The 27,882-nt window shown below is 47.5% G+C and overlaps 11 protein-coding genes across 11 annotated transcripts; 6 read left to right on the top strand and 5 right to left on the bottom strand.

The window, feature by feature from the left end:
• Positions 1-100: 100 nt before the first annotated feature.
• EV420DRAFT_1495894 (uncharacterized protein) lies at positions 101-2,006 on the bottom strand. Its single transcript, XM_060470862.1, has 7 exons — positions 1,890-2,006; positions 1,754-1,841; positions 1,405-1,705; positions 1,194-1,353; positions 709-1,143; positions 544-658; positions 101-487 (listed from the first exon to the last, which is right to left on the bottom strand). Exons 1-7 carry the CDS (start codon positions 1,936-1,938, stop codon positions 133-135), a joined length of 1,503 nt encoding a protein of 500 aa, XP_060339443.1. The 5' UTR covers positions 1,939-2,006; the 3' UTR covers positions 101-132.
• EV420DRAFT_1495889 (uncharacterized protein) lies at positions 2,007-2,945 on the top strand. Its single transcript, XM_060470861.1, has 4 exons — positions 2,007-2,192; positions 2,250-2,273; positions 2,327-2,476; positions 2,522-2,945. The coding sequence occupies exons 1-4, from the start codon at positions 2,085-2,087 to the stop codon at positions 2,849-2,851; spliced, it is 612 nt and encodes a 203-aa protein (XP_060339442.1). The 5' UTR covers positions 2,007-2,084; the 3' UTR covers positions 2,852-2,945.
• A 3,745-nt stretch (positions 2,946-6,690) lies between these two features.
• Positions 6,691-9,125, top strand: EV420DRAFT_1616198 (Metallo-dependent phosphatase-like protein; the record flags this gene model as incomplete). Its single annotated transcript, XM_060475098.1, has 4 exons — positions 6,691-6,707; positions 7,956-8,642; positions 8,694-8,886; positions 8,937-9,125. 4 exons carry the CDS (start codon positions 6,691-6,693, stop codon positions 9,123-9,125), a joined length of 1,086 nt encoding a protein of 361 aa, XP_060339441.1.
• Positions 9,126-9,348: 223 nt separating this feature from the next.
• On the bottom strand, positions 9,349-11,560 carry EV420DRAFT_1258997 (caspase domain-containing protein; the record flags this gene model as incomplete). Its single annotated transcript, XM_060466927.1, has 17 exons — positions 9,349-9,396; positions 9,456-9,538; positions 9,591-9,609; positions 9,666-9,746; positions 9,797-9,997; positions 10,051-10,064; positions 10,124-10,148; positions 10,198-10,260; positions 10,308-10,343; positions 10,440-10,522; positions 10,576-10,636; positions 10,686-10,771; positions 10,821-10,902; positions 10,954-11,081; positions 11,132-11,235; positions 11,443-11,475; positions 11,526-11,560. Coding segments are annotated over 17 exons (1,182 nt in total), but the record flags the coding sequence as incomplete, so codon positions are not given.
• A 664-nt stretch (positions 11,561-12,224) lies between these two features.
• On the top strand, positions 12,225-15,017 carry EV420DRAFT_1634064 (major facilitator superfamily domain-containing protein; the record flags this gene model as incomplete). Its single annotated transcript, XM_060476267.1, has 21 exons — positions 12,225-12,287; positions 12,338-12,399; positions 12,449-12,456; positions 12,510-12,520; positions 12,567-12,589; positions 12,641-12,661; positions 12,711-12,799; positions 12,851-12,895; positions 12,953-13,086; positions 13,138-13,454; positions 13,517-13,726; positions 13,782-13,907; positions 13,962-14,051; positions 14,112-14,165; positions 14,225-14,232; positions 14,286-14,330; positions 14,386-14,489; positions 14,547-14,562; positions 14,616-14,680; positions 14,731-14,769; positions 14,823-15,017. 21 exons carry the CDS (start codon positions 12,225-12,227, stop codon positions 15,015-15,017), a joined length of 1,725 nt encoding a protein of 574 aa, XP_060339439.1.
• A 2,153-nt stretch (positions 15,018-17,170) lies between these two features.
• Positions 17,171-18,758, top strand: EV420DRAFT_1495799 (uncharacterized protein). Its single transcript, XM_060470860.1, has 3 exons — positions 17,171-17,931; positions 17,987-18,209; positions 18,261-18,758. The coding sequence occupies exons 1-3, from the start codon at positions 17,501-17,503 to the stop codon at positions 18,366-18,368; spliced, it is 762 nt and encodes a 253-aa protein (XP_060339438.1). The 5' UTR covers positions 17,171-17,500; the 3' UTR covers positions 18,369-18,758.
• A 687-nt stretch (positions 18,759-19,445) lies between these two features.
• On the bottom strand, positions 19,446-20,794 carry EV420DRAFT_1616195 (uncharacterized protein; the record flags this gene model as incomplete). The annotated part of the gene is made up of 7 exons (XM_060475097.1): positions 19,446-19,595; positions 19,649-19,731; positions 19,793-19,845; positions 19,905-20,001; positions 20,063-20,252; positions 20,304-20,481; positions 20,532-20,794. The coding sequence occupies 7 exons, from the start codon at positions 20,792-20,794 to the stop codon at positions 19,446-19,448; spliced, it is 1,014 nt and encodes a 337-aa protein (XP_060339437.1).
• A 337-nt stretch (positions 20,795-21,131) lies between these two features.
• EV420DRAFT_53484 (uncharacterized protein) lies at positions 21,132-23,092 on the top strand. Its single transcript, XM_060482491.1, has 6 exons — positions 21,132-21,572; positions 21,621-22,147; positions 22,197-22,552; positions 22,602-22,717; positions 22,763-22,822; positions 22,875-23,092. The coding sequence occupies exons 1-6, from the start codon at positions 21,468-21,470 to the stop codon at positions 22,962-22,964; spliced, it is 1,254 nt and encodes a 417-aa protein (XP_060339436.1). The 5' UTR covers positions 21,132-21,467; the 3' UTR covers positions 22,965-23,092.
• On the bottom strand, positions 22,803-23,523 carry EV420DRAFT_54198 (uncharacterized protein). The gene is made up of 3 exons (XM_060482519.1): positions 23,430-23,523; positions 23,232-23,376; positions 22,803-23,183 (listed from the first exon to the last, which is right to left on the bottom strand). The coding sequence occupies exons 1-3, from the start codon at positions 23,472-23,474 to the stop codon at positions 23,137-23,139; spliced, it is 237 nt and encodes a 78-aa protein (XP_060339435.1). The 5' UTR covers positions 23,475-23,523; the 3' UTR covers positions 22,803-23,136.
• A 51-nt stretch (positions 23,524-23,574) lies between these two features.
• EV420DRAFT_1616193 (SART-1 family-domain-containing protein) lies at positions 23,575-26,486 on the top strand (the record flags this gene model as incomplete). The annotated part of the gene is made up of 10 exons (XM_060475096.1): positions 23,575-23,741; positions 23,802-23,825; positions 23,949-24,136; positions 24,194-24,295; positions 24,346-24,527; positions 24,575-24,683; positions 24,734-24,792; positions 24,846-25,062; positions 25,113-26,055; positions 26,105-26,486. 10 exons carry the CDS (start codon positions 23,575-23,577, stop codon positions 26,484-26,486), a joined length of 2,373 nt encoding a protein of 790 aa, XP_060339434.1.
• On the bottom strand, positions 26,323-27,789 carry EV420DRAFT_53173 (ribonuclease H-like domain-containing protein). The gene is made up of 6 exons (XM_060482486.1): positions 27,542-27,789; positions 27,391-27,484; positions 27,214-27,334; positions 26,938-27,166; positions 26,755-26,878; positions 26,323-26,700 (listed from the first exon to the last, which is right to left on the bottom strand). Exons 1-6 carry the CDS (start codon positions 27,750-27,752, stop codon positions 26,586-26,588), a joined length of 894 nt encoding a protein of 297 aa, XP_060339433.1. The 5' UTR covers positions 27,753-27,789; the 3' UTR covers positions 26,323-26,585.
• Positions 27,790-27,882: the final 93 nt, after the last annotated feature.

The raw sequence follows: 27,882 nt of genomic DNA, 5'->3' as shown, positions 1-27,882 counted from the left end.
GCAAGATGCTGGAGGTCGTGCGACATGGACCCGATATCAGCGATGAGACTGAGATTCATGATGACCTGTAATTATATAGTGGAGGTACACATGTAATAGATACACGTTTCACACGGTAGCGATCACCTATCATTATGTACAACTATCTTCCAACAGAAAATCTCCAATGACAGTCTTCATTTCTTCTTCCTTGACACGCCGTCTCTTCCAGACCTCATTGCTCTTATCGTGTCCACTATCCCCGTTCGCACCGTCCCATTGAGAATTCATCAAGTGCTGCCCAGTCCATACGGGCAGGTGTACCGAAGTCGTCCCAGACTGCACACCGCCGCGACTGCTTCGACTGGTAAGAGTCGTGTGGCAGGCATAGCAGAGATAAGGTGACAAGAATCGAGAATTCTTAACGACATCGTCTGTCGGTTCAGCAGCATCTAGGGTCCGTATTGACGTACGCGACTTCCAATCTCGTATACCCTGCTGCACGGGCCTGGATTTAAAGCCAAGACATCAGAATACTAGAAGTCTGTAGTTCTCTCAACGTACTGTTCGCAAAAGATACACGCTCGGGTGGTTCCCGCCTTAGGTGCGAGCTTTCCGCAGGTTCGTGCGATGGTCGAAACAGTTGAGGGATAATCTTTTTCAAGGCCAACGATAAAGTCTAGAGGAATGTTAGCACAACCTGCGTTGTACGAAAGGAAGCAGATGTACCTTTCGTCAAACTAGCGATGTCCTGCTTTCCGCCAGGAATCTTTTCTTTCCCGATAACATTCAAATTATGCCACCAACAAAAGAAAGCGCATTCCTTCATGCCTACTTCTCTCAGTGGTCTGATTACACGGACGGACATCTGTGTAAGCGATGGCACGTTCAAAGAAGCCCATTCTTCCTGTGCTTCCTCGCGAACAGTAAATCCCGCGCCCTGCGATATAGCAGAGATAAGGGATACCGAGAGCGACGTCAAAGATGTCCCCAGAAGGAGATGCGATGACCTCGTTGAACGAGCGGTGTACAAAAGCAATATCCGTATCAGCGTCGGTACGGCCCGTGATACCGCAGTCTGTGTCGGGAGACTCGATAGAAAGGTCCGAAGGGATGTAACTGGATCCTCGACAGTCTCTGTAGAAAAAGATGATATGCAGATGTCTGCTCTAGTTTGAGTGAGGAACGAATGCATTATCCTATGCAAAACTAACCTTCGTTCGAGAGGTCGACCTGCAGCTCTGAAGAAGGGGGCCGTCCGCCAACAGACTCCCACCACGAATTATCGAAGGCATTCTCCAAACGCAATGGAATAAAATCGAGTGCACTGTAATTTGTTACAGCTGCACGAATTTGTTCCGTCCTGTCTCTCATCTATGTCACTGTTCGTATGTCGTTCTTTTCTTTAGATAGACATACACTTACCCCAGGGAACGCGCTGCATATTTCGACGTAGCATATACTACCCTTCGGCCATATGGGTGCATTTCGAGGATGATCTTTTCCGCCTTGCTGATTCTCGGTCTTGTTCTCCCCTTGTCGATTCGCAAAATAGGCCTGATGTGCCAGATCCAACAATACCGTCGATCCCAATCCACCTGAAAATGCTAGAAGAAGATTGCCCAATGCCTTCAATGCCTTCCGCCGCGGACCCTGAGGCAGCTCGTTTACGAAAGGTTCTAATGCACGCCGAAATTTGAAGGAGACGAGAGGTGTAAAGCATTCCCTAGATATTCTGTTAGCAGAAATACTGGCATACCAAGCAACATCGCACTTGCAATATACAGCATGCCGGACAACAATATTTCCTCGGTTCGTCTTGCACTTTACACAATCCCTAGACTTGTCGAACTTTGGTCGACCTGCGCATCGTTTGGTTCAGTCAGATCCACGTTGAGTAGACAACTCACGCTCCATGAGTGCATCCGTATCCGTGGCAGGATTTCCGCACGACGACATTGTATAACGATGAAGAAAAGAAATTTAACGAATTGCAAGGCGCGGAATGGTAACGAGTCAAATCGCGTGTGGCTGTGCAACCTTTATCTTGCCGGGTTTCTCAGGGGGTATTTACTTATCTACATACCTCCTGCTCCACAGTAACGATGTCCCATTCCGCTTTTTTCTATGGCACCCTTATGCACCCAAAAATCCTTACCAAGGTCATCAAGAACGACGGCTCTCACTTGAAGATATGCCCTGCAGTTCTCCTGGTTTGAGAATCATCTATCTCACTATCTCAACCTGCCCTCATCGCCCATCTACGACAGGAACATACGCGTCACAAGGTCAAGGTTGGTCGGTGAACCATGATGGTTGCTGGCAATGTCATTCATCGCCTCTCCAGTCAGAAGAATACCCCGGAGTCATACCCTTTTCTCGAGGCCAAGCACTCTTCGGCAGAGAGCTCACCCAAGAAGATAAATGTGTCCGAGGAACCTTGGTACATGGCCTAACCAACATGGATATCCTGCTTCTAGATATTTTTGAAGGAACGGTGAGTCTTCGGTACCCAGCGCGCCCAGAAGCCTTATCTTCCCAGGAATACACGCGGGGGCCCGTTCCCGTCCACCCGCTTGAAGATGCCATCAACCTGTCGGAATACTCTGTCTTGAAAGATGACAAGTATTTGCTCCCTAATCCGCCTGCACCTCTACCACCCGTCGAGGAACTGGCGGAAGCGATACCAGCTGAGACTTATATCTATAAAAACATCGAGAAATTGGACGCAGAGCTTTGGTCATTCGGTGAATTTGTCAGGCTTAATGCATGGAAGTGGTATCAGCCAGAAGAGAGTGAAGTAGACGGCAGGAACAGTAGATATCGTGAAGCAGACGACATCGTTGCTGCAGCGGTAGCGGTGAACGCCTAGGAGGACGTGGGATAGCATTGACAGAAAGTGATAATCGTTGTATGTTTGTATCACTGGCTAGAATCGAAAGTTGACTTGAAAGCGAGTCTTGATATTGTTCTAAAGTCTAGAAGGAGAAACGTAGCCTTGCACATTTTGACAGTTCAACTGATCGGCTATCTCGGCCCGGATCACGTTAGAAAGAAATTTTTTCGTCCTCTGGTTGCCTCCGACCATCATGACGAGTCCATGAACGTTAGCCTCTGCAAGTGAGTACATTCTTATCACTTTCTGCACTAGTGATGGGCCTTCGGGCTAGTCGAAATAGCATGTTAGACTACCAATGCAGTATATGCGCTGTGGATATCTTTTCTTGACTCTGAAGTCTATTCTAGCGACGTTGTCTTTCTTCATTTACTAATTCTGCGTTTCACAGGTGTCCCTGTCTACAAGTCGTTAGAATACAATGAATTATAATAGTACATGTCTATCAGTCTACCTTTCCGTGGCTAAGATACAAAGGGTCAAAGCAAGCATCAAAACGCCGACACGAGTCCATTTACGTTGGCAGCTTGAACTTTTTATTTGCATAGCCACCCGCAATCCTTCCCATGCCTAGCCTCCGTTTAACTCCAGCTTTCAGTGACGATGTGTGCGGGGCGCTTGAAGAAGATGCCGTTGGTGGAGGTGCCTCATGTAACTGAAGCGGCTCGACCATCACTTTCGAAGTCTCCTGGGGCATATGCTTCACACTCGTCTGAGGCGTCGGTGGGTCAAGCATGATTACACTCGGCTCTCCCTTAATTGCAGTCCCAGCCGCAGCTCCCTCAACTTTGACCACAGGCGATAGTGCAGCTACCTTCCGTTTGATTGTTGTCTTGTGGTCGAGTCTTTTCTGAACAGGTTCGGTAAGATCTATGACCGTAGGCTCTGATTTGACGGACTGTATTGCTTTCGAAGGTCGGGGAGGTGAAGACAAAGTCTGGTCGAGAACGTCTGGATCTAGCTCTGTTTTGACGAATGGCAGAGGTGAGTGCTTCGATGACCGAGCTTGATCCGACTTCAAGTCTCGAGAGCTTGAGGCCAAAGGACGGGTCCCATCTGGACGTGACTTTGACTTCTTCATATCAGAACCAGAGGCGATGTATGGTTTGATATCGAAGTTGGAATTCGACAGTGGTTTCCGATCATGAGTAAAGGCTACGGACATGACATCCGGATCCGGTTTCATTCGAGGCTTGACATCGGGGCCAACGGTAAAACGCGAAGAGGGCGGCTTTAGCGGACGCACAATCGGCTTGATATCGATCTGGCTGACTGGTATGAATTTCGCCTCCATCTCATGGGGGGCAGGTTCGAAGGGTTGGCGCCTAGCTGTGATTAATGCCGCTTCGCCATCGAAGTCATGCCCGAAAGGCTGCCGATTTCTGGCTGATTCGTAGCTGAATAGCATGAATTAAGTTCATGTAATTCGGCGGTTCATGACAGACTCACAAATTTTCGACCCTCATCCTGACTTCCTCTTCCGGCGGCTCTGGCCTTCCAAGGACTTGACACAGGGTTGCTCGTTCGTACGCTGGGAAAGTACTTAGTTCATTCAGGGTTAATACGGTCTAAAGTTATAATCATCAGGCCTCTGTTTCCTTGAATGTGTTTAGACAGACCTCGTCTTCTTTGGTAACGTGCTCGACGAAGTAGGAGAGCGTTCTCTCCATAAAATTCCCGGCGATCTTGCGCTTGACCACATTTAAAAGGTAAAGTAACCCTTTAGCCCTTGTGCAAGCGACATAAAGAAGTCGTCTAGATACCATTCAGAGGTGTTTGCTTCGAGATGGAGCTTGAACAGACCTTTCCTCATCAACATCTTCTGATCGATGGAAAGGAAACGTGCCATCTTCGGCTAAGGAGCACATGAGGGCATGTTTCAAGGGACAAGTAACAAGACCTACTGGCCGGAACGATCACAACGGGCCACTCCAAGCCTTTCGCGGCGTGACAAGTCGATATGGATACTTTCTAAAGAGCACAGTCAGAAAGTGGATAAAAAATGTAAACGTAGAAGATGAACATCAAGATTATCCTCCTCATTTTGTTCGTCGCCTTCCGATGAGAGCATGGATGCTTGGAGAAATAGTCGAAGCGGAGTATCCCTATTGAAACGACACTCGGTGCTAGTGCGCAGAATGCGCTAGATATACTCACTGGTCTTCTTCCCCAGGAGGCAGGTGGACATCTGCGAGTATCGAGCCCTGAACATCGCTTGCAAATGTAATCAGCTCTTGGACATTTTCCCATCTTGTTTCCCACTCTGGCTGCGTCTTGTGAAGGTGCTCCTGGTAGGATATAAGCTTTAGTAGCTTGCGAATTAATTCCGCGGGAAGAACACCCTGGTAAATCGGTATCAGCACAGAGTGCATAACACAGAGATGTTACCGTACTTTGTTGGCATCTTCCCGTAAAGAACGCATTGTGGATACGAAGGACGAGAGCTTTCGCTTGACCGCCGGTTTGATATCGGGGACTTTAGCGTCGCATATTCTTTCAACCAACTCTAAGGGAGTTATGACCATTGCGTCCGCTCTGGCGAAAACTTCTGCTAGGGTCTGGGCTCCTGGATTAATATATCTTATGACGGATGTGTGATATGAAGAACCTTTTCGCCAATGCCTCGACTGGGCACATTTACAGCGCGCGCGAATGCTGGTCCAAAACTGGGATTGTCGACAAGTTGCAGATATGACAAGATATCTTTGATCTAAAAAGATAACCTTGTCACAAAAACGCGTAAAATTGCACATCGTATACTGGCCTCCAGTCGTTCGAAGAATCTGTGTCCTCCAAGGATCCGATGAGGGATGCCTTCCTTTTGTAGGGCACTTTCAATGGCTCGAGAAAGAGCATTGAATCTTACTGTATGACTGATAAAATGGTGCCTGCTTTCACCACGTTATTCACTCACAAAGAACCGCGAAGTCGCCCCAGCGAAGTGCTCCTCCCATATGAGCCATCACCCGTTTGATCTCCATGGCGATGAAAGAGGCTTCGTGGTTCTCGTTATTGCACTGACGAAGAATAGGTCTTATGCCGCTGGGATGAGATGAGAGAAGAGTCTTCGGGATGCGCTTTTTGTCTGAATAAAGGCAGGCGTGAAACATCAGCGAAAGACCTTTCGGGATATCGTCGACAGACCTTGTGATACAATAGCCAGGCTGAGTTTAAGGATAGAGGCGGTTGAGCGGTAATTTTGTTCCAAAAAGATCTCCTCCGTGCCAGGAAAATCTAAGAGAATAAACAATCGAAAAAGAATAAGAGGATGAGCTTACGTCGCTGCATTTTCTGTAAATTTTCCACTTCGGCTGCTCGCCAGCCATATACTATCGGACGCGTTAATCAAGTAATCGCATAGTGAGACTTTGGTCGGTACTCACTGGACTGGTCGGGATCACCGACAATAGTTACGCGGCGCGCTATACCAATGGCCCGCATAAGTTCATACTGTGTAAAGTTGGTGTCTTGGCTGTAGAAATTTTTTAATAAGAAACCCAACCACGATGAACTATGAAATGTCAATGACGCACAATTCGTCGATAAGAACGTGTTTACACCAGCTTACAGCCTTCCTATGCCCAGAGAAAAGTCTCAAGCCAACAATCAGCAAGTCGTCAAAATCCAGGCTGTTGTTCTTCTTCAGTGTCTCCTGATATCCACCGTAAAGCTCCGCTATAAGGCGGTCGAGGATGCGGACAGTATCCATTTCGTTGGGATGGACAGGTGGTGTCATAATCAGGACGTCGTCAGCAGAAAGGCCTTTGGCTTTGAACTTTAATATCTTAGATTGTAAATTTCTTGGCTGAATTTCGATGTCCTTGGAAACCATGTAGTCTTTTTGTTCCTTCAGTAAGTTTGATATGATTTTCTTCCTGTGAACAGACTTCAGAGTGAGAAGCTAATGATAAGAAATGCAGCAGACATACCCTTCCTCCGTATCACAAACAGTAAAATTGCCTTTAATTCCAACACGGAGGGCGTGTTTTCGCAGATACAAAGCACACAAAGCATGGAACGTCCCCATTCGAACTTGAGATGTTCTTTCTTTGCCAATGAGTTTGGTGAGCCTTTCACGCATTTCATTCGCAGCTTTCTTGGTGAAGCTAACGGGCAATCAAAATTGAGCAGATACGTTAGAGTTTGGTCATACGTTACTGCGCATATTGATGACGGTGGCAACAAGTGGTGTATTATGAGATGGGCGATTCGCGACGTCAGCACCTAGATACTTATTAATTTATCTTCAATAGCATTGAGGCAAAATATTACCTTGGTCTTTCCACTTCCTGGTCCAGCCAATATCTGAAGAGGAATGTCTGGGTCATGCTGCACAGCTTGAATGTTCAACCCGAAGTTAGTTTGAAGTATTCCATGAACCAGTATATCTCACCTTGAAGCTGGGCTGGATTCAGTGACTGCAAGTAATCGTGTGCCCGTGGGGGCTCCTGAGTTGGAGGCGTAGGCATGCTGGCCATTAGCAGAGAAGACGCGACGACAAAATTCAAATTCAACGCGCGTGGGAATGCGTCGCGTCACATATCACGTGATTATCAAGAAAATACTGTTTTGATCTATTTTGGTTCATCTTATCTGATTAAAGTTATCTCCGCACTCCATCCACGTGCTAACTCCTTAGTATACATTCTCAGTCTGTCGCTCAGTCCTTTCCTTTCCTCCACCGACCATGTCGTCCTTTCGCCTTGTGGCGGCCTACTCCACTGTCGTGGCCTTTATTATCTACATCCTCACCGAAGGCATTCATAACGAAGGCGGTATCGGAGAGCTATCTCTAACTGGTTCAAAGAACAGTGAGCGGCATTTATGTTTCACATCGGTTATGAGATTAATCCATTGGCGAAGAACTCCCAGATTTTAGCCTATACAGGCAATTGGATACGCTAAATGAGCATGATTTTCCAATAGGTACGAGGCGTTTTAAATCACTGGACACCATTAACATGCGTTACAGATGATCCAAGCCGTCGCGTCATCATTGTGGGCGATATACATGGGATGTTCGATAATTTACTGTATGTTTGTTATCTTTGACATCGAGCAATGCTGACCATCCCTTTAGAGCCCTTCTTGACAAGTTATCCTATGAGCCGTCTTCAGATGTCCTCATCAGTGTTGGCGACATTGTCGCCAAGGGGCCGCATTCTGGCTCCACTAAGGTGCTGTCTTACATGGCGTCTAACAATGTCACCGCCGTTCGCGGAAACCATGACCAAAAGGTCATCGAATGGCGTGCTTGGCTAAATTGGATACACTCTCTTCCCGGGGGGAGCCAGTTCCTCCAAGAGACCCAAGATAAATGGGACAAAGCCCAACACCGTGGAGACATTGACATCGAAGATTGGGTAGAGAAACAGACGAAGCTCGACAAGGCTAACAGTGCCTGGTGGAAGAAGATTCCTGATGGCTGGAAGCTCTTCGGTGACCACTTTGAGATTGCTCATACGATGAGCGACAAGGAGTTTGACTACATGGTTTCTCGGCCCCTCAAGTTGCATGTGCCTTCCGCACATGCCTATCTTGCTCATGCTGGCATTCTCGCTTCCGATCCGCACTATAAACCTTCGCATAAAAAGCAGCCACTGGCTCGGGTACCTGTCATACCTCCAGGCGCGAGGCCAAGTTCCAATAAACTTCCTATTCTCAGGCGTCTACAAGAACTTGCTGTTCTCACGAAGATTCCCCAGAATCTGGACCCATGGGTAACCCTTAACATACGAGGAGTCCTCAAGAACCGGGAAGTCACTAGGTATGCGTGTACCCATGGGTATCTGTATATATTTGACGGATTGCTTTACAGAGGCAAAGATGGTACACCTTGGTCTGAGTTGTACAACAAAGATGTAGACATGTGTGAGGGATTCGAGCAGAGCATCCACACTACAAAGAACAGCGAGGTTTTGCCCTGTCATCCGGCAACAGTCATCTATGGACATGCTGCTTCGCGGGGGCTGGATGTCAAGCGATGGTCAATTGGCATAGACTCGGGCTGTGTGGGTATCTCGCTTTAGCTTTTTGATACCAGCCGTTTACGTTCATATAGGTTTACGGGAACCGACTGACGGCGTTGGTCCTCGGCGGTAAGAATAGCCATATCGACTTCATCGACGATGACGACGTGAAGAGAGACACTGACGACGACGACGACGATGATAGACATGTTACGTCTCGCTCCGTCGTTCCTTTTGGCGATCGGGGGAGAGGTGAGATCGTCAGTGTCTCGTGCGAGTGATCAAGTCGTAGTAGATTCATACTTTACCACCGCCAATGCGACTACTCCTACTACTATCAGTTTATTTTTTGCGCATTTCGCATTTTGTAGCCATTACTATACTTAATATTGTGTGTATTTGGTAACATACACCGTTCACATAGCCTTTACTGCGGTCCGAAAGGACTTTACATCGCTCATAGTGGGTCAACAATAGATATTATTTAATACATTCGGTTGCAACTTAGCAGAGGAACATAAGATTGGTGTCCATGGGATGGGAGCTCGACAGCTAGATACATGAAAAGTCGATTAAGCACCTGTGGATAGCGGAAGGTTGATCACACGCACCTGAGGCTTTTGGCTGTATTTCCTCCGAAGAATATCGCGGAGATTATTAAGAAGTTGCTGGTAGCTTTGTTGTGGGTTTTGTCCTAAGTACGTATATGTGAATCAGTCATACACAAAGCATGAAAGGTAACTCACCTAGCGTCCTCATGAAAGCCTGTCATTCGAAGCATGTGAGAATATGGACAAACGTCAGACGGAAAGCCTACTTACGTAGCTCATGGCACCGGTGGCATTCCCAGCCTCCTGTGTATCTGCACTAGTCTGGGAGTCCTTGCAACCACTCCACGAAATCTGTATATTGTTGAGCATACCGTAATGCCACAGAGGATAAGGATACGTACCACATCAGCAGGGCTAGTTCTGGTAGCGCGTGCATACTTTTCTGCTTTTTGACCGCCGCCTGAGGCTGTCTTGACAAGGCCCATGGCGGATTTGAAGACGCCTCCCATGTCGCCCCGCGCGTAAGAGCCTACGGCAGATAGAAGACCTTGGCCAGCCTCAGCGGCCATGTTGGGCTCCTTGATTTTACCTTCAGTCGAGTACTACAATGAAGGGGTTGGTTAAACTGCCAATGCACAACAGTAATGCAACGCACGATGTAAGGAAGATCTGAGCAGTAGAAGCATCATGAATTCAAGCGGAAGGGAAAGAGAGTAAGATTGTATTACCAAGTGCCGACCCCGAATGACAAGACTGGTATGAAAGGATCAGCAAGCGTACAGTCAGTCTGAGAAGCACTCACATCGAAAATGGCTGTAAGGCGGCATCCGGCCGGTAGTGGTTTGACCATTATTTGGTGCATCAGCTATTGCTAGGTAAGATTCGTAGAAATGATAATCGGCAACAGCTCACATCATCAACAATGTGGCCATTTCGTTGATGGTCAACCTAGTAAAGCGTTAACAACGTTGTTAGCGTTGGAAGAACATAAACTTGCTGGATAGATGACTAACACAGGGACATTAGTAACATTAAATATATAACACTACATATATGTTGCTGACCTTCGTCGTAACCATCGGCTTCATCGCCATCCAAGTCCTTAGTTTGACCTCCATGACCAGAATCTATATAGCATGTATACTTGAAGCGGAAATCAAGGTGAAGACAGTTAACTCACAGTGAAAGAAAAGAGAATCATTAGGCTGTGCCCCTGCAACAAGCCACTGCATCGCGTGCAGCTGAAATGCGACGTCAGTCGGAGTAACAGTAAATCAGGACAGGACAGACAATATTTTCCTTAGTAGGGATTTGACGAGGGTTGCGGGAATCGTCGGTTAACATAACGATATCCTCTTGCTTATACCCAAAGGTCCCTGGCAAAACAGGTCAGCAAAGGCATCCAATGCTACCCATGATACATACTAATGAGGAAGCGCTGGATATTCTGTGCATCATTAATACATCCACGAAGTTCTCCGTTCTGTCCGATGTAGTTGATACCGATCTAGATTGCAAGTCAAGAAGGATGTACATCAAATGATGCAAAAATACTGACACACAATGCCTTTTTCTTTCCTGTGCATTGAGAGTACTGGAAGTATGGTTGCTGAACGGGATAGTTGGAACCTTGATACTGCGCCCCATAGTTCTGTTGCTGCATCGGGGGCCTAGGCGGAGGACCACCTTCAAATTGTCAGTCGCGTGAGTTGAATGTGTAAGGAAAAGGCGCGAACTGGGTGGCCCATAACCACTGGGCTGGTGTTGCTGGTGGTTATGATGGTGCTGCCCTGGATATGTTCCTCTGTCTACGGGCGGGGGACCGGGAGGTGCGGAGTAGCTAATGATGACGTCAGATAACCCTCGCCTTGGATACCGCAGGAAGTCTTACGGTTGAGGAGGAGGGCCGGGAGGTGGAGGGCCGCCATATCTGGTGACAAGCGTAGTGAGGTTTGATTTGAGACGGTGGTGAGTGACGCTTACCCAGGAGCGCCCGGGAACCTACAAAGGTGTCAGGCTCTGCACAGATTCAGGAAAAAGGACATACCCTGGAGGAGGAGGTCCCGGTGGTGGTCCATATCTTCATCGTGGAAATTGAGTCTGCAATCAACAGGTATACAGAGCACGTACCCATGAGGAGGTGGTGGTCCTGGAGGAGGTCCGTACGATGGCGCGTAGCTGGGATTATATCCGCCTTGCCTGTGCAAAATCTGTCTGTAAGGCCAAGCTCCTTTACGAATGAAGAAACTCGCGTACGGGCTAGGAAAGCTGAAAGAACCGAATTCGTTCAGTACCGACAACGGTGAGGGGTGAAGGACCTTGCCTTGGAGCGCCTTGGTTGTTCCACATTTCTGGGCAAGAAAGTCAAGTAGCAAGGAGGGCTGTCCTTTATATAAGGCGGTCGGCGTCAACGGAGATGATTATCGTTGTATCGAACACAGCAGCGAGCGGCACAGCACATCATAGCACTGCCACCGCTTCTCCTGCATTGTATTTCAAATTCGCGTTCACTGGTTCATCTTGCAAAATGATGCCAACCATGTAAAGAAAACTGAACTGTGCTAACTCTCGTGACATTGTAACACCGACGGTTTGGACCTGATACACCATTAATGGTCGTTGGCGCTGTATGTATTGCTGATGGTTATCCCCGAAAGCTGCCCTTCAGACAATGGGATGATTACCTTCGTTCCGTGAGCCGAACCTCACGGTTGCAATACCTATTCACTATGTAGTGATCTTTTCCGGGTTGTAACTACCGAGAAATATTCCCACAGAGGCAGAGTCACATTATTATTCTCAGGTACTTCTTTCCCCTGTCTTTCCAACATGCCGGGAGACACGCCATCGTCTTCACGTCGTCGCAAAGCCATATCCAGAACTTCCGGATGGGTGCGTGTTGTATTCCATGTTCTTGATCACTGGATTAATTCGTCATCCAGGCCGGGCTTGTGCGCAATCGCAAAGTATTTTCGATTGCAATCTTTGCCTCTCAGGGAGGACTGTAAGATACCCTTTTCCTCATACCCTTCCTCTTTGACCTCCCTCAATAGGCTCTATGGTTTGTGACCAGCGCGAGCCAATGATATCCAGCTAACGATGGATTTCTGTCAGGATATAACCAAGTGCTGAGTTTTATCGTATAATAACAGCTAAGCTGATATTTTTCAGGGTGTCTTTTCTGGGGTACTTGGGTAAGCTATACCTCCGATTGAAATAGACGAATTCGACTCAACAATATATAGGATGTACACATTCGATCAGCGGTGCGTCGGTTGACGCTTTTGTCGATATGAATATTTGGAATTGTTTCAGGATGCGTTCTGCCATCTCTGATCCAAGGAAGAAAGGCTGGCTGGTCGCTATCCTCGAACTGGGCGCTTGGGTTGGTGTTCTGATGTCAGGTAGGTGAAGAACTGCTCGTTATCACTCAAACGTAATAAGTAATCCTCTAGGTTATTTGGCTGACAAGTTATCCCGCAAGTTTACCATCTTTCTGGGTCAACATTTCTTTTTGCCCCGAGGATATTCCTATATTTATAATTGCCTATTTCTAGCTACTGTCGTCTTTTGTGCAGGGGTTATCATTCAGACGGCTGCTAAAGAATCCTCCTCTATTTACGGTGGTAGGTTTGTAGCTGGTCTTGGCGTTGGTTCTACTAGCATGGCGGTCCCACTCTATAATGCCGAGGTAAACACTGCTTCATGTTGCCTTACTTTGTCATGCTTGACATCAGTGTAGCTCGCGCCTCCAGAGGTGCGGGGTAGCTTAGTAGCGCTTCAACAATTGGCTATCATGTTTGGAGTCATGATCTCCCTCTGGATCGATTATGGGACAAATTACATTGGGGGCACCGGAGAAGGACAGAGTGAAGCAGCGTGGCGAATTCCCCTTGCCCTTCAACTAGTTCCTGCTATCATACTTGGATATGGAATCATCTTCATGCCATTCTCACCTAGGTGGCTGATCAACCAAGGACGAGATGACGACGCCCTTGCCGTGCTTAGCAATCTTCGCGCCCTTCCAAAGGACGATGATCTGGTTCGCATCGAGTTCCTGTAAGTGCTTTGTTAGTATACTGTCATCGTATTGAAAGAGTCTGATTTCCCCTACTCCTTAGCAACATAAAGGCGCAGTACCTGTTCGAGAAAGAGATCTCTGAAGCAAGGTTCCCTCAATATCAAGATCTTTCATTCGTATCCCAATTCAAGTTAGGTTTACATGGTTATTTGAGCCTGATTCTTGATCGGAGTGGGTTCTATTTTTCATGCCCGTATATTAATTCTAAGCCATCACAAGATTTGCTGTGGCGTGTCACTGTCGGCTCACTGTAAGCGATGCTATTAGTGACCATCGATTCTTTTCACAACACGACGCTGCTCTAGAACCATGTTCTTTCAACAATGGACCGGAGTCAACGCTATTTTATATTACGCCCCTAGCGTATTCAAATCTTTAGGTCTAACGGGGAATACTCTATCTCTTCTCGCGACAGGTGTTGTTGGCATCATGTAAGACATGCAGATGTGATTGCTTCACTCCCGCTAACATCGGCTCTAACGCAGTACTTTTTTGGGGACGATTCCAGCTGTCCTGTTCATTGATCAGCTAGGACGGAAGCCCGTCCTTGTCTCCGGCGCTTTTCTTATGGCTACGTGAGTTTAGTAATGTATCGGGGGTGTGCTGTGTAATAAATCCACCGTACCATTCTCTAGATGCCACTTCGTCATTGCCATTTTGACTAGTATATTCCACAACAGCTGGCAGAGGTGCGAGGATTGTTGTACATGACCCACCCATACAGACGTACTCATTATTTCTTGTTTAGCCATACAGGTGGACATATTTAAGCAATCAAACGTAATTACAGACACTCAGTGCTATTCTAGCTGCTGGATGGGTAGCCTGCGCCTTCGTTTGGATTTTCGCCTTGGGTATGTCTGTCATGACCACCGCAGTTTCAAACTTTGCGCTTAACGACGATGGCAGGCTTCAGTTACAGCTGGGGTCCTTGTAGTTGGATCATCATCTCTGAAATATTCCCCCTGAGTGTTCGAAGCAAAGGCGTGTCCATCGCTGTTTCTTCGAATTGGGTATGACAGACGTCTTCGTTGATCACTAGAATTCTGCTGATGAACATTATTTCCTAGATGAATCACTTCATAAGTAGAGAGCGAGCGTAAACTGTTAACCGAGTTCCCATACTTATATAATATTAGTCGGTCAGGTAACGCCATCGATGCTTCAGCACTTAGTAGGATACGGGACTTTCGTCTTCTTTGGAGTGTGTCTCAAAGTTCCGCGACCAGACGACGATGCTGAATCATACTGCAGATCTTCTCCTTCCTAGGAGGCTGCTTCATTATGTTCCTAGTACGTTTCTTCCCTTCCTTTAAGAACCTGTATTGTTGACAGCGCCAACTTAGGTTCCAGAAACGAAGGGAATAAGTTTGGAAGAAACGGAAGTATTGTTCGGTAATGTCACGAATTTGGCCTCAGAGGATCTCCGCCGTATCGAAGACATCCATAAGCGCCTTGGCTTAATTGTTGGAAATATTGACGAGAAGCACGATGAAGAAGCTGGCAAGGTGTCCTATGACGAGAACGCAGGGAAGAACTAGGCGATACTTACGACAGCACTGTTACTTCGTTTTACGTTGCATGATCAAGAACTACGAGTTGCACCATTCACCCTTTCATTCATGTACCTTGGTTGGAATCACGCTCATAACTTCTGACCGGTCTTGAATTGTAAGCACTCGCTTATCTTACGACGTGAGGCAACGTGCCTAGTGGGGTCGTCGGATATCGCTTACTGCAGGGGTCATACGCAAGCCACAATATGATAATTTTCAAAAGGAAACGTGGAAACACTTGGGCATGGTGATTCCAAAGCAGTGATCGTAGAGCCCATGCATGTGTGATTTCGGTACATTTACCGAAAACTCAAGAGCCCGGACCCTTCTTTGATAACATCGACTTAATACATCAAGTCATTCTTGATCGTGGACTAGTAAATAGTTCCTTAATATACGTGCGGGCCACCTGCGCGATGTTAGACGCCTTGAAACTCCCATCGATAATACGTACAGATAGACACGTATTTCTTCGGTTTGCGTCTGACCAGATTCCGGGAACACAATCGACACCTGCATCCGAGCTACTGATATTAAAGGAACGCATTTATAGAGCTTTTACGCGGACGAACGGCGGCGCAGAACCTGGTGGAACCTACAAGCCTCGTGTAATGTAACCACAATGTGCCCCGGTGACTCAGTTCAGATGGAATGGATACTGCTCTTGAGTTCTGTTCATCCGTTGTCGTGCGTTCGGACATATGTGAATAATCCAAGTGGTATCGCTGGACCCTATATTTTAGGAGTGACATCGACATAAATGAATAACACGCATACTTACATCGAGGCATCATAAAATTTCTGCGTTAATAACTAGCTCGTTGGAATGTTGTGGCGGACTGTATATGCATCTAGTATGCGAGTGGCGATTAGGTGTTACCGGTGAAGCGTAAGAAACCTTGAAGATACAAGGTTGCGAGAAATCTTCAGCATCCAGGCCCTGGTTATTTTATTGCAAAGCGACGCGAAAAAAAGTATGTTGTGATGCGCTGTAAAAGCGTAAACAGCATGCCTTGGAATAGGTGGAACAACATACCTTGGATACCGTAAAAAGCGTAATTAATTGTCAGCACAGAATATTCTCTTGTAATACCAAATTCCAGGGCCAGGATATTTAATTCGGCTTGGTAAAAAAAACCCTCATATGTCTCGCTAGGCTGCCGCGACGTTCAAACGTGGATAGCCAGGAGTAGCTATTATAAGCCTCCCTAAATCCAGGCAACGGAACCTTCGGCTGTCATTCAATATGATCTTCCGGCCGCATTCAAGTTCATCACCTACTTTAGCGCCTGGTGATACTTCTTTGTATGGCCCGAGCTGATGACGCTTGAAGTTCCTTTTCTTGTTCAGGCGTGGAGCATTCAACGCGTGGTTATCGTGAGGCGACTCAATAGCAATTTCATCTCGATGATATGTTCCAGAAGGAGAATGAGGAGCAAGAAGCCTGGCTTCGGTCAGCTGCGGATGGAACTTCCCGCGTCGGTCAGGTATCTGCAAGGCTAAAACTTTGTTTAAAGCATCCAAATGTCAGCTCCGGGATGCCATGGTTAGTGAGAAAAACAGACCCGTGTCTCTGAAGGGACCGGTGAGAAGGAAGTGCCCGTGGTCCCTTTTCCTTCCGAAGAAGAAAGAACGAAAGTGAAATCGATTGGCCTCCCCCTGAGCCTCGTCGTCGTGGCCATCATTTATGGGTTCCGGTGGATCGTCGATTGCCCATATTTACCTTTGCTGAAGACAAATTACAATGCCGTACTAACCCTGCATAGATACTTACTGCCGAGTGATACTGTGAATAGATAGGGAAGGCATTCCGCTCACCGGTCCTCTGTGAAGAAAGTATAAGAATACCAACGAATGCCGGATATCCGATTGCGATATAAGCAAGTACGCATACCTGGCACGTACGAGGCAGTCTTGTATCGAAAGCGTTTACTTGAAACACGCATGCATTAGCTGCCCGCCGCACTCACCGCACTTGGAGACAAGATATGCACTCTATGTATTTATTTCCGTAAAACAGATAAGATCTGCAACGAGTTCTACGAGCGAAACTTCGGAGAAAAGTGAAAGGAAGTGGGTATGCTGACCTAAGCGACAATCATACCTTCGGCATCATGTTTCCTTTTCGGTCCATCCGCCACTGATTTCATGGCTATGTCTTTCCCTGCAGTTGCCTCGCTGCTAACACGAGGCACCCGGGTACATTTGGCTCCTCTTAACGCTATTTAAGCCTGCATAGCGACCCGTTGGCGACTGGCTGCTGTCGTTTTGACAGGCATTCTACTGTTGCTTCCCCGACCGTCGCCAGCACACGGCACTGCACTCGAGGTGCACCTAACACGCATTTTGTTCCGGACTTGGCAAGAAGTCCGTCAGGCATCTATAAATCATTAATATTCATCTCGGTCCGTTCTTTCTTGTCCCTGCCTTGGAAGGTCGAACAGCCAGCATACATCCTATCGTTCTTCATGTCGGATTATCGCCAGAGTCGTAGAGGAGGAAGCGGACGTGGCGACGAATTCTCTCCAGTGGATTCGCCTACTCGTATCACCGTACCACCATCTCCCGCAGATCGTCTCAATGCGCCGCGCTACAATTATTACGCCCATTCGTCTGGGACATCCCACTCCTTGTCACAATCTCAATCGCAACAGCAATCCGAAGCGAACGTTATGCGGGGGGAATTCTCCTTCTCGGATGATTCCTCGGTACCATTAGTGGAAGACCAGGGATTGGACGAGCTATGGGGATCGTTGAGACAGAAGAAGGAGACGCAGATGGCGAAGGATAAGTCTAAAGTCAAGTCACTCGAGGAAGTCGAATTCTCCCAGCAAAGTGCCGAACCACCCGAACCACCCCGGCCTCCAATTCACAAGTCAGTGAGGAGAACTAAATCTTTGTACGTCGCTTCTCACTTGCCGCCCTGTCGTTACTGACTTTTGTCACCAATTCAGAACTTCCTTTCGCGAATCGAGTGACGGGAAGATACTCATTGCATTCTTCGACATGCGCGATGTTGCCAAGGAGAACATAAATGTTACTTTCCAAAGCCATCGCCTCATGGTATCGTGGTTCTCTGTCACTGTCAACGAAACGGAAGACGAAGAAGGCCGTGTGGTGATAGAAAAGGTAGAGAAGAATTATCAAAGAACGTTGCCCTTGCCCGAGGGTACGAAGGTCTGTCCTTGCATTATTTTGTTGCATTCATCTTTTAATTGACCCTCTTAGTTCGAAGAAATTAGAGGCACAATGAATGGACGACATTTAGTCTTACGTTTGCCCAATAGCCGCGCCTTCAAGGTTCAGAATGTAACCGAATCGACGGCGGAATTTTAAGTTACCACGCAGCACCACCACGCTCCTTGTACTGCGGGGATCCATATATCAGCCTTACATAGGCATCGTGCCAGCGAGAAGTCTGGAAACAGGTTGCAAGCGAGCGACCTGACCGGCGAGTCGATGGACCGCACTGATAATGGATGGACGTATAAACGGGGCGTGTTTTTTTTTTCTCACCTGGAGTGGAACGTTAAGTAATATGGTGCAAGTGGGTACGTTTTATTTAATGTTAACGACATGGAGGCACGAGTAATTTTCACGAGCTGGTACGCGTACGATTACTTAGCAAGTACATACAATGACTGAATGATATTGACGTCATGTGAACAGTCCGCCTGCCCTAAAGTGCCCGCTTTATATGACTTTGATTGGTACACTACGCTTTTCTTTGTTCGGCCAGGATGGTCGCTCCCCTCGGTAAGTTGTTCCATCTGTTCTTGTACCATGCCTTTCTTACCCTACATCACAGAGTAAGCACCTAAGCAGAAAGTTGTAGCCCAATATCCTCGAGCCGGCGACGTGAATGTGAGCCAGGGGTTTCGGATAGAACTTTGCCAGCGCAAAGGTATGCCAACGTGTTTGCTGTGTGTACAACCTAAAACTTACGTGTTTTTCAGGTAATCCTGAATGGACCAGTTCTGTTGCGAAGCTGGTATGACGATGAAGAGGCTTAACACCCCTAACGGGGTGCAAGTCTGACTGCGGTGAGTTATTACCTCGCTCCTTCAGAAACCGATACTGAACCGTGATTTCAGGGTGATAACACCATCCAGCAAGACGACACTTTGAAAAATCAATTATCCCAGGCCATCCGCAGTGTAGTCTCGTGTATTTTGTTCCCTTACACTTGATGAAAATTCAGCTGTAAAAACAGTTTTCTGGTGTGAGTCGATGCTTGAGAACAATCCCGAGTTCTAGATCTGTCAGTTACTTTTGGTGGTGAGAACGCGTCGCGGGTCCTCATTTGTGTTGACAACGTCAGTCGTAAGTAAGACAAACACCTATCAAAAAGGCATCGACTTATTCTGATGTGCATGCTTTGAACGAAATGCGCTTTTCAATGTATTTATTTATTTAATACGCAAGAATTCCTGCCAACTTGAGAACCCTCTCTGTCTCACGGCGAGGCTCTTTAGGAATACCTGTATCGAGCGGACATGGCTTTCCTTTACGCAGCTTCGGTTGGTGCTCGCGGCTATAAATCGAAGCAAAGGGAACATGGGTCTGAGGTGAGAAAATCAATATCATGACATTTGATAGCAAAGAGAGGAGAATACCGTCCCGCGACAGAGCTTGAAGGCATTGGATCGGGTTTCTTTGTCTTCTTCCGACAGCAACTCAGCAGGCGCCATGCAAATATCTATATTGTACGCGTCAACTCACGTAAGTGAGTCTTCTGAACAGAATACGAGCTCTCTTACATGTACAGACACGACTGCGGTCACCGGAGGGACGGACATTGTAGTGTATCGTCCTGTTTGAAGCATTTCAAGTAAATGGACTACATTGGCCGGGTCGATATCATGCACTTGCCTCGAGTCCCACATTATCAAGTCGCCAGGGCCAGCTTCCACCTTGACCCATTCACAGCCGCGTTCGTAGAACCATTCCTGTTGGGCATCAGTAAAGCCTGGAAGTGACAGTTAGAGGCTGGAAACCTTCGAGGAAATTTTCTCGCGAACATTACTCACCGTACCAATCTACCGGTCCCCAAGTACGAGTCTCATCACGGCCAATTTCGTCAAAGTACTTCCCAACAATCCGGCTACTGTTCCTGAGCACCATGAGACCGCCATCCTCGGGACCGCATTCATTAAGGTTTATGACGCTCTGGCAGCAGTAGAAGCCGACACGTGAGGGTGATTGATCCATGTGTTCCCACTAATGCCTGCGGTGAGCGTAGCAATTAAGGAAGGTACGGGGATCACACACCTTGCCACCGTCCGTGACATCTGTACGATGAGGAAGCATTACAGCGCCAGCATCGAACGACGTGACGAGTTCGTTCGTACCCCAGAGCTTTGCGAAAGCGTCGATAATGCCTTGCTTAGTACGAAGGTCCCATACAAATTGCTCGTGCTCGATTCCATAGCCATGGAACATGCCTCCTCTACAATGCAACAACCAGGACCGATCTCCATGGGAGAGAGTAAGACTGACTTGATGTGGACGGGAAGGTGTTCATTCTTCCAAGTCGATTCATCATTCCTGTCGAATCCAAGACCGAAACTTTCCAGCCAAGAAAAGGCACGATCGCGGTATTCCAGAGCTTTTTCTGGGGTGACGGCGCCTTTAACTACGACATAGCCATGGATAGCAAGTTCGTCCCTCCAGTCGCCAAAATTGGCCTCGTCGAGGAGATTTGCGTACTTGAATGGCGGAAAAACTGGTGCGTTTCCTTTGCGAGTGATAGGAACAGTCATGCAATCCTGAATACTGAACTGAGTGATCAGAGCATCTACTAATGCAAAGTGGAGATATTTAACTTACGAGTGCGTAGGCCGCGGGCAACGATAAGATAGATATACTTAGGTCTGGTGTTCGGATTTGTTCCTCCGCTATCCCATGGCACTCTTCACATGGCCATGCTTTGTCTGGTTGACATGGCTGCTTCTTGTGCTAGCTTCGAGAAGAAGAACTTAACCAGCATGTTGGTGTTGCTTCGGTCACCATGGTATGACTCGTGCAGAACCCCGCTGGTATTGATGGTCCCCTTTTCTACTCGTACCTGCGAAGATTTAATGTATAGCATTCGCGGCAAGGGTATAATCATATAGAAGACTACGAAACCCGCCTGGGAACGCTATAGCTCGGATATCAACGCGATCGATTTGAGCAGTGTGGTAAGTCGTATTGTCCTACTTTGATCGACCTGGCGGTTCAGAATAGAGTTCGAGGTGTTATTGTCTTTATCTCTCCATCTTGGCTATCCAATGAGTACTCGCATATTTTGGGTGTGGGTTTCCCCGACTTTGAAGAGCTAGCGGTGAAAATCAAGGTTGATACATACACGTTCAAGGCAATTGCCATCGTTCGAAGAAAGTGATGATCAGTATGGCCGTGAATATTTGAATGTTGATTGAATAAATTCGTTGAATGCCGATCGGAGATTTGCGGCAATTGCCAATTGGAAATGTCGAGACGCGTTCCAACTTTGTTCCGGCGTTCATTACCTCTTTTTCCTTTTCCTCGTTGAAGATGGTGGGCATATCAGCATCTACCGAAATTTTATTGCTGACGAAGAAATAGTTTGGGTGTCTCAAAAGGAGCATCTTTTCGCAGACCTTCAGGCCTGGACGAAACGTGACTTTACCAACGCGTCGCTTTGCCGGTAGCACTTCCTCAGCGCACTCCATCGACTCGGACCAAACAGAGCGAGCAAAGCCCAAGCCTAAAGCAACGACGCCTCTTCGACGTTCTGCGTCAGCTTCCCTTCCCATTCGTGCTAACCCAACACCAACTCGAAGCGACATCCAAACTGTTTTTACATTGACCACTGCCGAGCGCTACCTTCTACCCAAGTTTCGTGCACATCCTAACCTTATTCATAATGCTCGACCTTTTCATGAATCCTGGTGGTTCCCTCGTTGGGGTCCAAAAGATAGAGAGGGCGAAGTCTTTGTGTTTGCTAACGGCAGTTTCGTCTGCTGGGGGCTTGGCGAGCAGGACGCTCGCATGTTCGCATCCGAAGTAATCCATCGGGTACCAGGTATCGAGGTTGCATCATTGAAAGAGGCAGAAACGGAGGAGCTGGAGTTCGTGACTGATCCAACTGAGTGAGTGTGCATATCTCTTGTGCAGGGTAACTAACTATATTTTTTGCAGGACAACTCGGTTACAGGGTGACTTGATTATACTTGGCCAGACCTCTACTCCTCCAACATCCTCCGACCTTCCGTCAATGGTTTTCCCTAGCGAAAGTGTTCTTAGTCGCTATGCTTTTTCACAAGCTTTGTCCCGTTCAACCGCGCTTTCCGCTTTGGAAGTGTCATTAGACGAGTACCTCTCATCGATGGCCCTACTTCCGCATTCTCTTGAGAAGACTGGGAAGCCAGGACTGGGGAGGGAGGCACTAATCAAAAAATTGGGCCAGCTCATGAAATTCAGGCAAGGTCTGAATTTGAATCGTGAAAATTTCAGTGACGTACCAGACTTTTACTGGACGGAGCCTGAGCTTGAACGTACGTTGATCACAGATACCATGACTGCTTGCGCTGCTGACTTTGATAGATCATTTCAACTCATTGACCGATGCGCTTGAGGTCAAGCAAAGAACAGATTCTGTGAATGACAAAATCACGTACGCAGCAGAGCTCCAATCTGTCCTGCGACAGCTGCTGACTGAGGTACTTGTGACTGCTTCCTCTGTAATTGAGCTAACGATGGTCTAGTCTTCCTCGCACATGCTTGAGCTGGTCATTATCGCGCTCATTGCTGTGGAAGTTGTCATAGTAAGTTGTTCCAGAGTTTTTCCAGCTGTTTGTCACGTTGACCGTATATGAGGCGCTCATTCGCGATGGTCCTGAGCTCTGGCATATGGTCAAAGGGACAGGAAGCGGTGGGAAGAAAAGTGCTGGAGAGACAGATATTTAGATTGAGGCTTGATAGATGTCATTAGTTTTGGATATAAAAGAATCTCAACCCAAAGGGTGAAGTCGGAACCGACGTTGTCACTCTTAGGTTTGTTGGCATGCGAAAGACCTTCGTTGCATTTATTCTTTCCTACACATAGCTTCTACCACGGATTGGGGGCAAACTCATCCGGTTAGTCGTCATATGTTGGTGGCACCGGTCGTCGGGGTCGCTGGGGCACTGCAATGGTGTTGAGAGCACGACCATAGCATAGGAATGAAGACGCACGAGGGTAAGTTATGGGAACTCTTTCCGCAGGCTTGTAGCCAAAGTATTTCTCTCGAATGGAGGGTATGGTGTACGCCATGACTGGACCGCCGATTCCCATTACGAGCGAGTAGAAGATGACAGGCCTCTCATGAGCTTCCCGTTGCTGTTTGAGCAGTCAGAAAAGGTGTACGAAAAACGGCGAGGAAATAAGCGTGCCAGATATCGGTATGTTCGTAGAAATGGACCAGCGACGGTGGCCATCGTTGCGACTTTGGATCAAGCTGGAAATGGGCGGTTTGAATTCGTCACATCGTAAACAAGTACAATCAACATCATCTCTCATCTCTTGTCTTCGCCCAGCATGTCCATGGAGGAAAGCATCAGCTTGGAGGAGACCAACAAGATCCGTATATCTCTTGGTCTCAAGCCTCTGACTGACGACAAGGCTTCAAGTGACGACAAGGAAAAACAGGCAGAAGACAATTATGCGAAACAACGAGAGCGCGAGGCCAAGGATCGCGAAACAAAGTAAATGTCATGGCTTTTTAACTAATTTTCAGTGCTGACGAGACTCTTTTTTGCTTACAGGAAGATTCAGGATAGAATAGCCAAGTGAGTTTTCTTTCCTTAGACTGCCAATATTGTTCCTACTATCCCTGGTGGCCTTCATAGAAACATCGCTTCTGTTGTGTAATTGGTTCGATGCATCGATGCTCATAAATGCGTCTTTCATAGGGTGAGAAATCGACGGGAACTCAATGCTTCCCTCAAAGGCTCGACGCTTGGTGATGCAGATGGCGATACCGACGATACTCTAAAATGGATCAAGAGGAGTAAGAAGAAGGAAAAGGAACTCGCCAAGAAGCGCCAGCAAGAATTAGAGAACTTGGACCAGATGTATCAGGGAGAAGAATACACTGAACGTGAGTATTCCATGTCGTGGTTTATATAACCTGCTTACTAGCCCTTTTGCTGCCCAGGTGATCTCGCTGGCCTTAAAGTTAGCCATGACCTTGACGCCATGGAAGAGGGTGAGGATCGTATACTCACGTTGAAGGATAGTCGAATTTTGGATAATGAAGGTGGGTTTCCCCACTTGTGCTGCCCTTCCGTTTTCCTAATACTTCCGCAGAGGATGAACTCCAGAACGTTGAAATGGCGGAGGCAGAGGCCACTAAGAAGCGTAATGAACTAAAGATAAAGAAGCGTGATTACACAGGATACGACGACGAGGAATTTGTGGGTGGGAAGCAGGGGATGAAACGCTCTATTCTGTCCAAGTACGACGAAGAACTTGAAGGTTCGCAAGAAATGGTCAGTACTCCATCCTTGTCTCTGTGCAAAGACTGACCTTTCCCCAGGGTTTCCGTCTAGGAAGCGCAGTGAAGTCAAAGAAGGCAGCGCAAGAAGAGGAGAAGCATGCAGCGGCAGCGGCAGTTAACAAAGCATTATTGTCCATAGACTACGACAGTAGGTCCCCTACTTTTTGCTGTTGGAATTGTGCCTTACTCTTTGTGTAGAAAATATAGAAACTGGCGACTATCTCAAAGAAGGTGATGTAGGTTTCAAAAAACCGAAGGTACGTGTTATTTTGTTCCTGCGCTACAGCTTCGCTCAATTGGTCTCCTTTAGACAAAGAAGAAACGATCTTCCAGGCGTGCTCCAGCCGAGACTGAACTAGCTGATGCTGACGAGATGGATGTCGATCAGAAGCCTATAATTCCGCGTCCGCGTGACCTTGACATGAATTTTGTCGATGATGACGAGCTTCAGGCTGCATTAGCACGCTCAAGAAGAACGAAACTTCGGAAAGCCACTAAGCTGTCTCCTGAAGAGTTGGCGAAGAAAAGTATGTCAGAAACATAATGTTGTGTGCCTATTTTCTGACATATGTATTAGTCACCGCTCAACGATCAAAGGAGGAGGATGAAGACATGGTTATTGATCGAACGGAAAACCGGGACGATACGAATCCTGAAGCGGCCTCTACGGAAGGTCTAACTTTTGACGATACGTCAGAGTTCGTGCGCTCCGTTGGAAACAATCCTATTGTCGTGAAAAAGGAGCCCAAAGAAATCATACCTGCTACAGCATCATCGAGTCGTCAACAACGGTCTCTATCAAGAGATGTATCTATGGCGCCAGGAGACGAAGCTTTAGAGGAGTTGGAAGCTGGAGAAGTGGCCGTCAAGGATGAGGACGACGACGATTACGATATGGATATGTTGAACGCTATCGAAGATGTCCTGAAAACCACCGAAGCTGAGAGTGCAACCGTGGATGACGGCGTTGGTGGTACTTCATCCGAGCAAACCTTCAATTCCGGCATGGCATCGACTCTGAACATACTGCGGCAACAAGGCATACTTTCTACTCCGAGTGCGGATGCGAAGGAGCGAGAAAGGACACAGCTTCAGCGAGATCTCTGGCTTGCCGATCAGCGTCGTCGGGTTGCTCAGCGGGAGATGGAAAGACTGCAGTCACGCGGAGGTAATCGGGACCAAGCACAGCGAGAGTACGAGAATCGTATTCGGGAACAACAGGAAGCCCGCGAAAACCTGGAGTCATTCAAGAACTACAAACCTGATGTTAACATCGTGTACTATGACGAGTACGGACGTAGTCTCACACCCAAGGAAGCATGGAAAGCGTTGTCTCACAAGTTCCATGGAAAGGGTTCTGGGAAAATGAAGACAGAGAAACGGTTGAAGAAGATTGCAGAAGAACAAAAGAAGGCTGCGATGGCTAGCGGAGACACTCCTTTGAGTATGAATAAGGCCTTTTTGCAGCGCCAAGAGAAGGCAGGTCAGGCTCATTTTGTCCTCTCCGTGGGTAACAGAGGGTGAGTCTTTCGTAAGGATGTGTTGCGACGGTATCTTATGACATTGTAGTGCCGTGCCGCAAGCTGCCGATTTCATCGAGACACAGCCTTTGTCGAAAGGCAAAACGGAGAAGACCAAGAAGAAGAAGGAAAGCAACAAGAATGCCCAAGCCCAAGCCCAAGCCGCAGATTCCGGTTTCATTACCTTACCTGCACCTGCGGTGCAGAACCTGGCAAACGGGGGAGCTTTGGGATCCGGCTTTTCTTCGATTGGTAGTACGGGTTCTCCTACGCCCAAACCAGGTTTCTCTAGGATCGGCTCTGCCGCTGAACCATCTTCGAGGGATGGGACACCTGGAGTCTCCGAGCGTTCGAAGGTTACGTTTGGGTTTGGGACGAAGAGGAAGGCAGATGGTGAAGCTCAGGGCACTCCGCCTTCAAAACGTCGGTAACGATGTTCAGCTAACTAGATGATGTGTCATTGCTACATGCCTGCGTGGCACCTATCTTTAATGTATATGTCTATAGTACATGATGTTGTCGGGTACCGATCATAATGTCGCAATGCTTTTGAGATTAAGGTCTTTAGCAACCATGCAACGATCCTTGTCCAATCCTTGAGCGCTTTGGAAAGATTCAATAAGCGATTCTTGGCCTTCATCAATCCTGAATGACAAAACGATAAACTTGCGATGGTTTTAAGAAAAAGCGAAGAGATACCATTTCACACTGTGCGCATCCCTCTCCAAGATCGTTTTTGCGGTTGCCCATGAAAACCGGACGACCTTCGGGAACCCAAAGACAGGGTCCATACAATTTCGCATCCATTCCTTGGTATTGGGATCTTCAGGATGTACTGAGTGTCAAAGTCTTTCATTTGTCCTCGTGGAAAGAAAGACGTACCAGATGGATATCCGGAACCCATTTCCGCCATGGGCGGCTTGTAGTTAGTCTCTTCGAAAGTCCACGTCTCAATGCAAGCATCCCTGGTGACCTTGGCGCCAACGCTGGCAGCGCCAACTATCTTGTACTTGAAATCTGCTTTTGTTTCTACTATGAAGCGTATTCCGGTAAATCGTTTCGAGAGGAAGTCTTGATAGTCTTTAGTGTTACCCAGAGCGTCGACGTAAACCTATCAATGAGATACGCAAACTGTAGAGCAACCTAGAGTCAACCAACCTCTGCTAGTTGGATTCCTGAGTCGATCACTTCTCGTATGAGAAGAATCGTGGCATCTCTCGATTGTTGGTTCAGATTGGTTGGAGGTCGCTTCAACATGCCACTAGAAATATCTTGGGGGCTAAAAATGTAGAAGGTTGGCTTCGTACGTCAACTTATGAGGAAAGTAACACATACCTGATGACTCTTACAGACCAACCCAGATTGGCAGGATCAGAGGTGAGAGTGTTGAGTAATGAGGATCTGATCTCGGGTGTTAGGGTTTTGGAGTCTGATTTAACATTATAAGTTGCCGGAGGAGGATAATTAATTGTACAGCACCCCTTACCCGCGAAGCCCATTGTCTCCAGGGTATCCTGGTATGAAACTGGACAGTATGCTACTCCATACACAAGAGGGCCCAGCACAGGACCTCTACCTGCTTCATCTACGCCCAGAATGTATGGTCCTGCTGCGGTAGGTGTCGGTGAATGATATGTATAGGACCGAGTTAACGGAACGGAGGGCCCTGGTGCGGAAGGAGGTATTGAATTGGACATGGTGGTAAGATTTCACGCGTTGTTGACGCGATGTTTGAAGCTGTTTGAAGCTTCAATTCCAAACACAGGCAATTAAGTACTAGGACCCTCGGTGCTCGGACCGGGCCGGTGCTCTCTTCCACTAACTGCC

This window comes from Desarmillaria tabescens, assembly GCF_030435595.1.
Source record: "Desarmillaria tabescens strain CCBAS 213 chromosome Unknown EV420scaffold_1, whole genome shotgun sequence".
Taxonomy (NCBI): Eukaryota; Fungi; Basidiomycota; class Agaricomycetes; order Agaricales; family Physalacriaceae; genus Desarmillaria; species Desarmillaria tabescens.
Note: the sequence above shows the minus strand (reverse complement) of the source record. Positions and strands in the feature narration are given on the sequence as shown.

Excerpts from the sequence above, each read along its gene's own strand:
- EV420DRAFT_1495894 (XM_060470862.1), bottom strand. The coding sequence starts at position 1,938 with ATGTCGTCGTGCGGAAATCCTGCCACGGATACGGATGCACTCATGGAG. Across the intron at positions 1,842-1,889 it reads TACGGATGCACTCATGGAGC|GTCGACCAAAGTTCGACAAG; the intron begins GTGAGTTGTCTA and ends AACGATGCGCAG. Across the intron at positions 659-708 it reads CATCGCTAGTTTGACGAAAG|ACTTTATCGTTGGCCTTGAA; the intron begins GTACATCTGCTT and ends ACATTCCTCTAG.
- EV420DRAFT_1495889 (XM_060470861.1), top strand. The coding sequence starts at position 2,085 with ATGTCCCATTCCGCTTTTTTCTATGGCACCCTTATGCACCCAAAAATC. Across the intron at positions 2,193-2,249 it reads TATGCCCTGCAGTTCTCCTG|GAACATACGCGTCACAAGGT; the intron begins GTTTGAGAATCA and ends CATCTACGACAG. Across the intron at positions 2,477-2,521 it reads TAGATATTTTTGAAGGAACG|GAATACACGCGGGGGCCCGT; the intron begins GTGAGTCTTCGG and ends TTATCTTCCCAG.
- EV420DRAFT_1495799 (XM_060470860.1), top strand. The coding sequence starts at position 17,501 with ATGTCGGATTATCGCCAGAGTCGTAGAGGAGGAAGCGGACGTGGCGAC. Across the intron at positions 17,932-17,986 it reads GTGAGGAGAACTAAATCTTT|AACTTCCTTTCGCGAATCGA; the intron begins GTACGTCGCTTC and ends TCACCAATTCAG. Across the intron at positions 18,210-18,260 it reads CCTTGCCCGAGGGTACGAAG|TTCGAAGAAATTAGAGGCAC; the intron begins GTCTGTCCTTGC and ends TGACCCTCTTAG.
- EV420DRAFT_53484 (XM_060482491.1), top strand. The coding sequence starts at position 21,468 with ATGCCGATCGGAGATTTGCGGCAATTGCCAATTGGAAATGTCGAGACG. Across the intron at positions 21,573-21,620 it reads CCTTTTCCTCGTTGAAGATG|TTTGGGTGTCTCAAAAGGAG; the intron begins GTGGGCATATCA and ends ACGAAGAAATAG. Across the intron at positions 22,148-22,196 it reads TTCGTGACTGATCCAACTGA|GACAACTCGGTTACAGGGTG; the intron begins GTGAGTGTGCAT and ends TATTTTTTGCAG.
- EV420DRAFT_54198 (XM_060482519.1), bottom strand. The coding sequence starts at position 23,474 with ATGGCCACCGTCGCTGGTCCATTTCTACGAACATACCGATATCTG. Across the intron at positions 23,377-23,429 it reads TACGAACATACCGATATCTG|CAACGGGAAGCTCATGAGAG; the intron begins GCACGCTTATTT and ends CTGCTCAAACAG. Across the intron at positions 23,184-23,231 it reads AGTTCCCATAACTTACCCTC|TGCCCCAGCGACCCCGACGA; the intron begins GTGCGTCTTCAT and ends ACACCATTGCAG.
- EV420DRAFT_53173 (XM_060482486.1), bottom strand. The coding sequence starts at position 27,752 with ATGTCCAATTCAATACCTCCTTCCGCACCAGGGCCCTCCGTTCCGTTA. Across the intron at positions 27,485-27,541 it reads GGAGACAATGGGCTTCGCGG|ACTCCAAAACCCTAACACCC; the intron begins GTAAGGGGTGCT and ends ATGTTAAATCAG. Across the intron at positions 26,879-26,937 it reads GGGTTCCGGATATCCATCTG|ATCCCAATACCAAGGAATGG; the intron begins GTACGTCTTTCT and ends TACATCCTGAAG.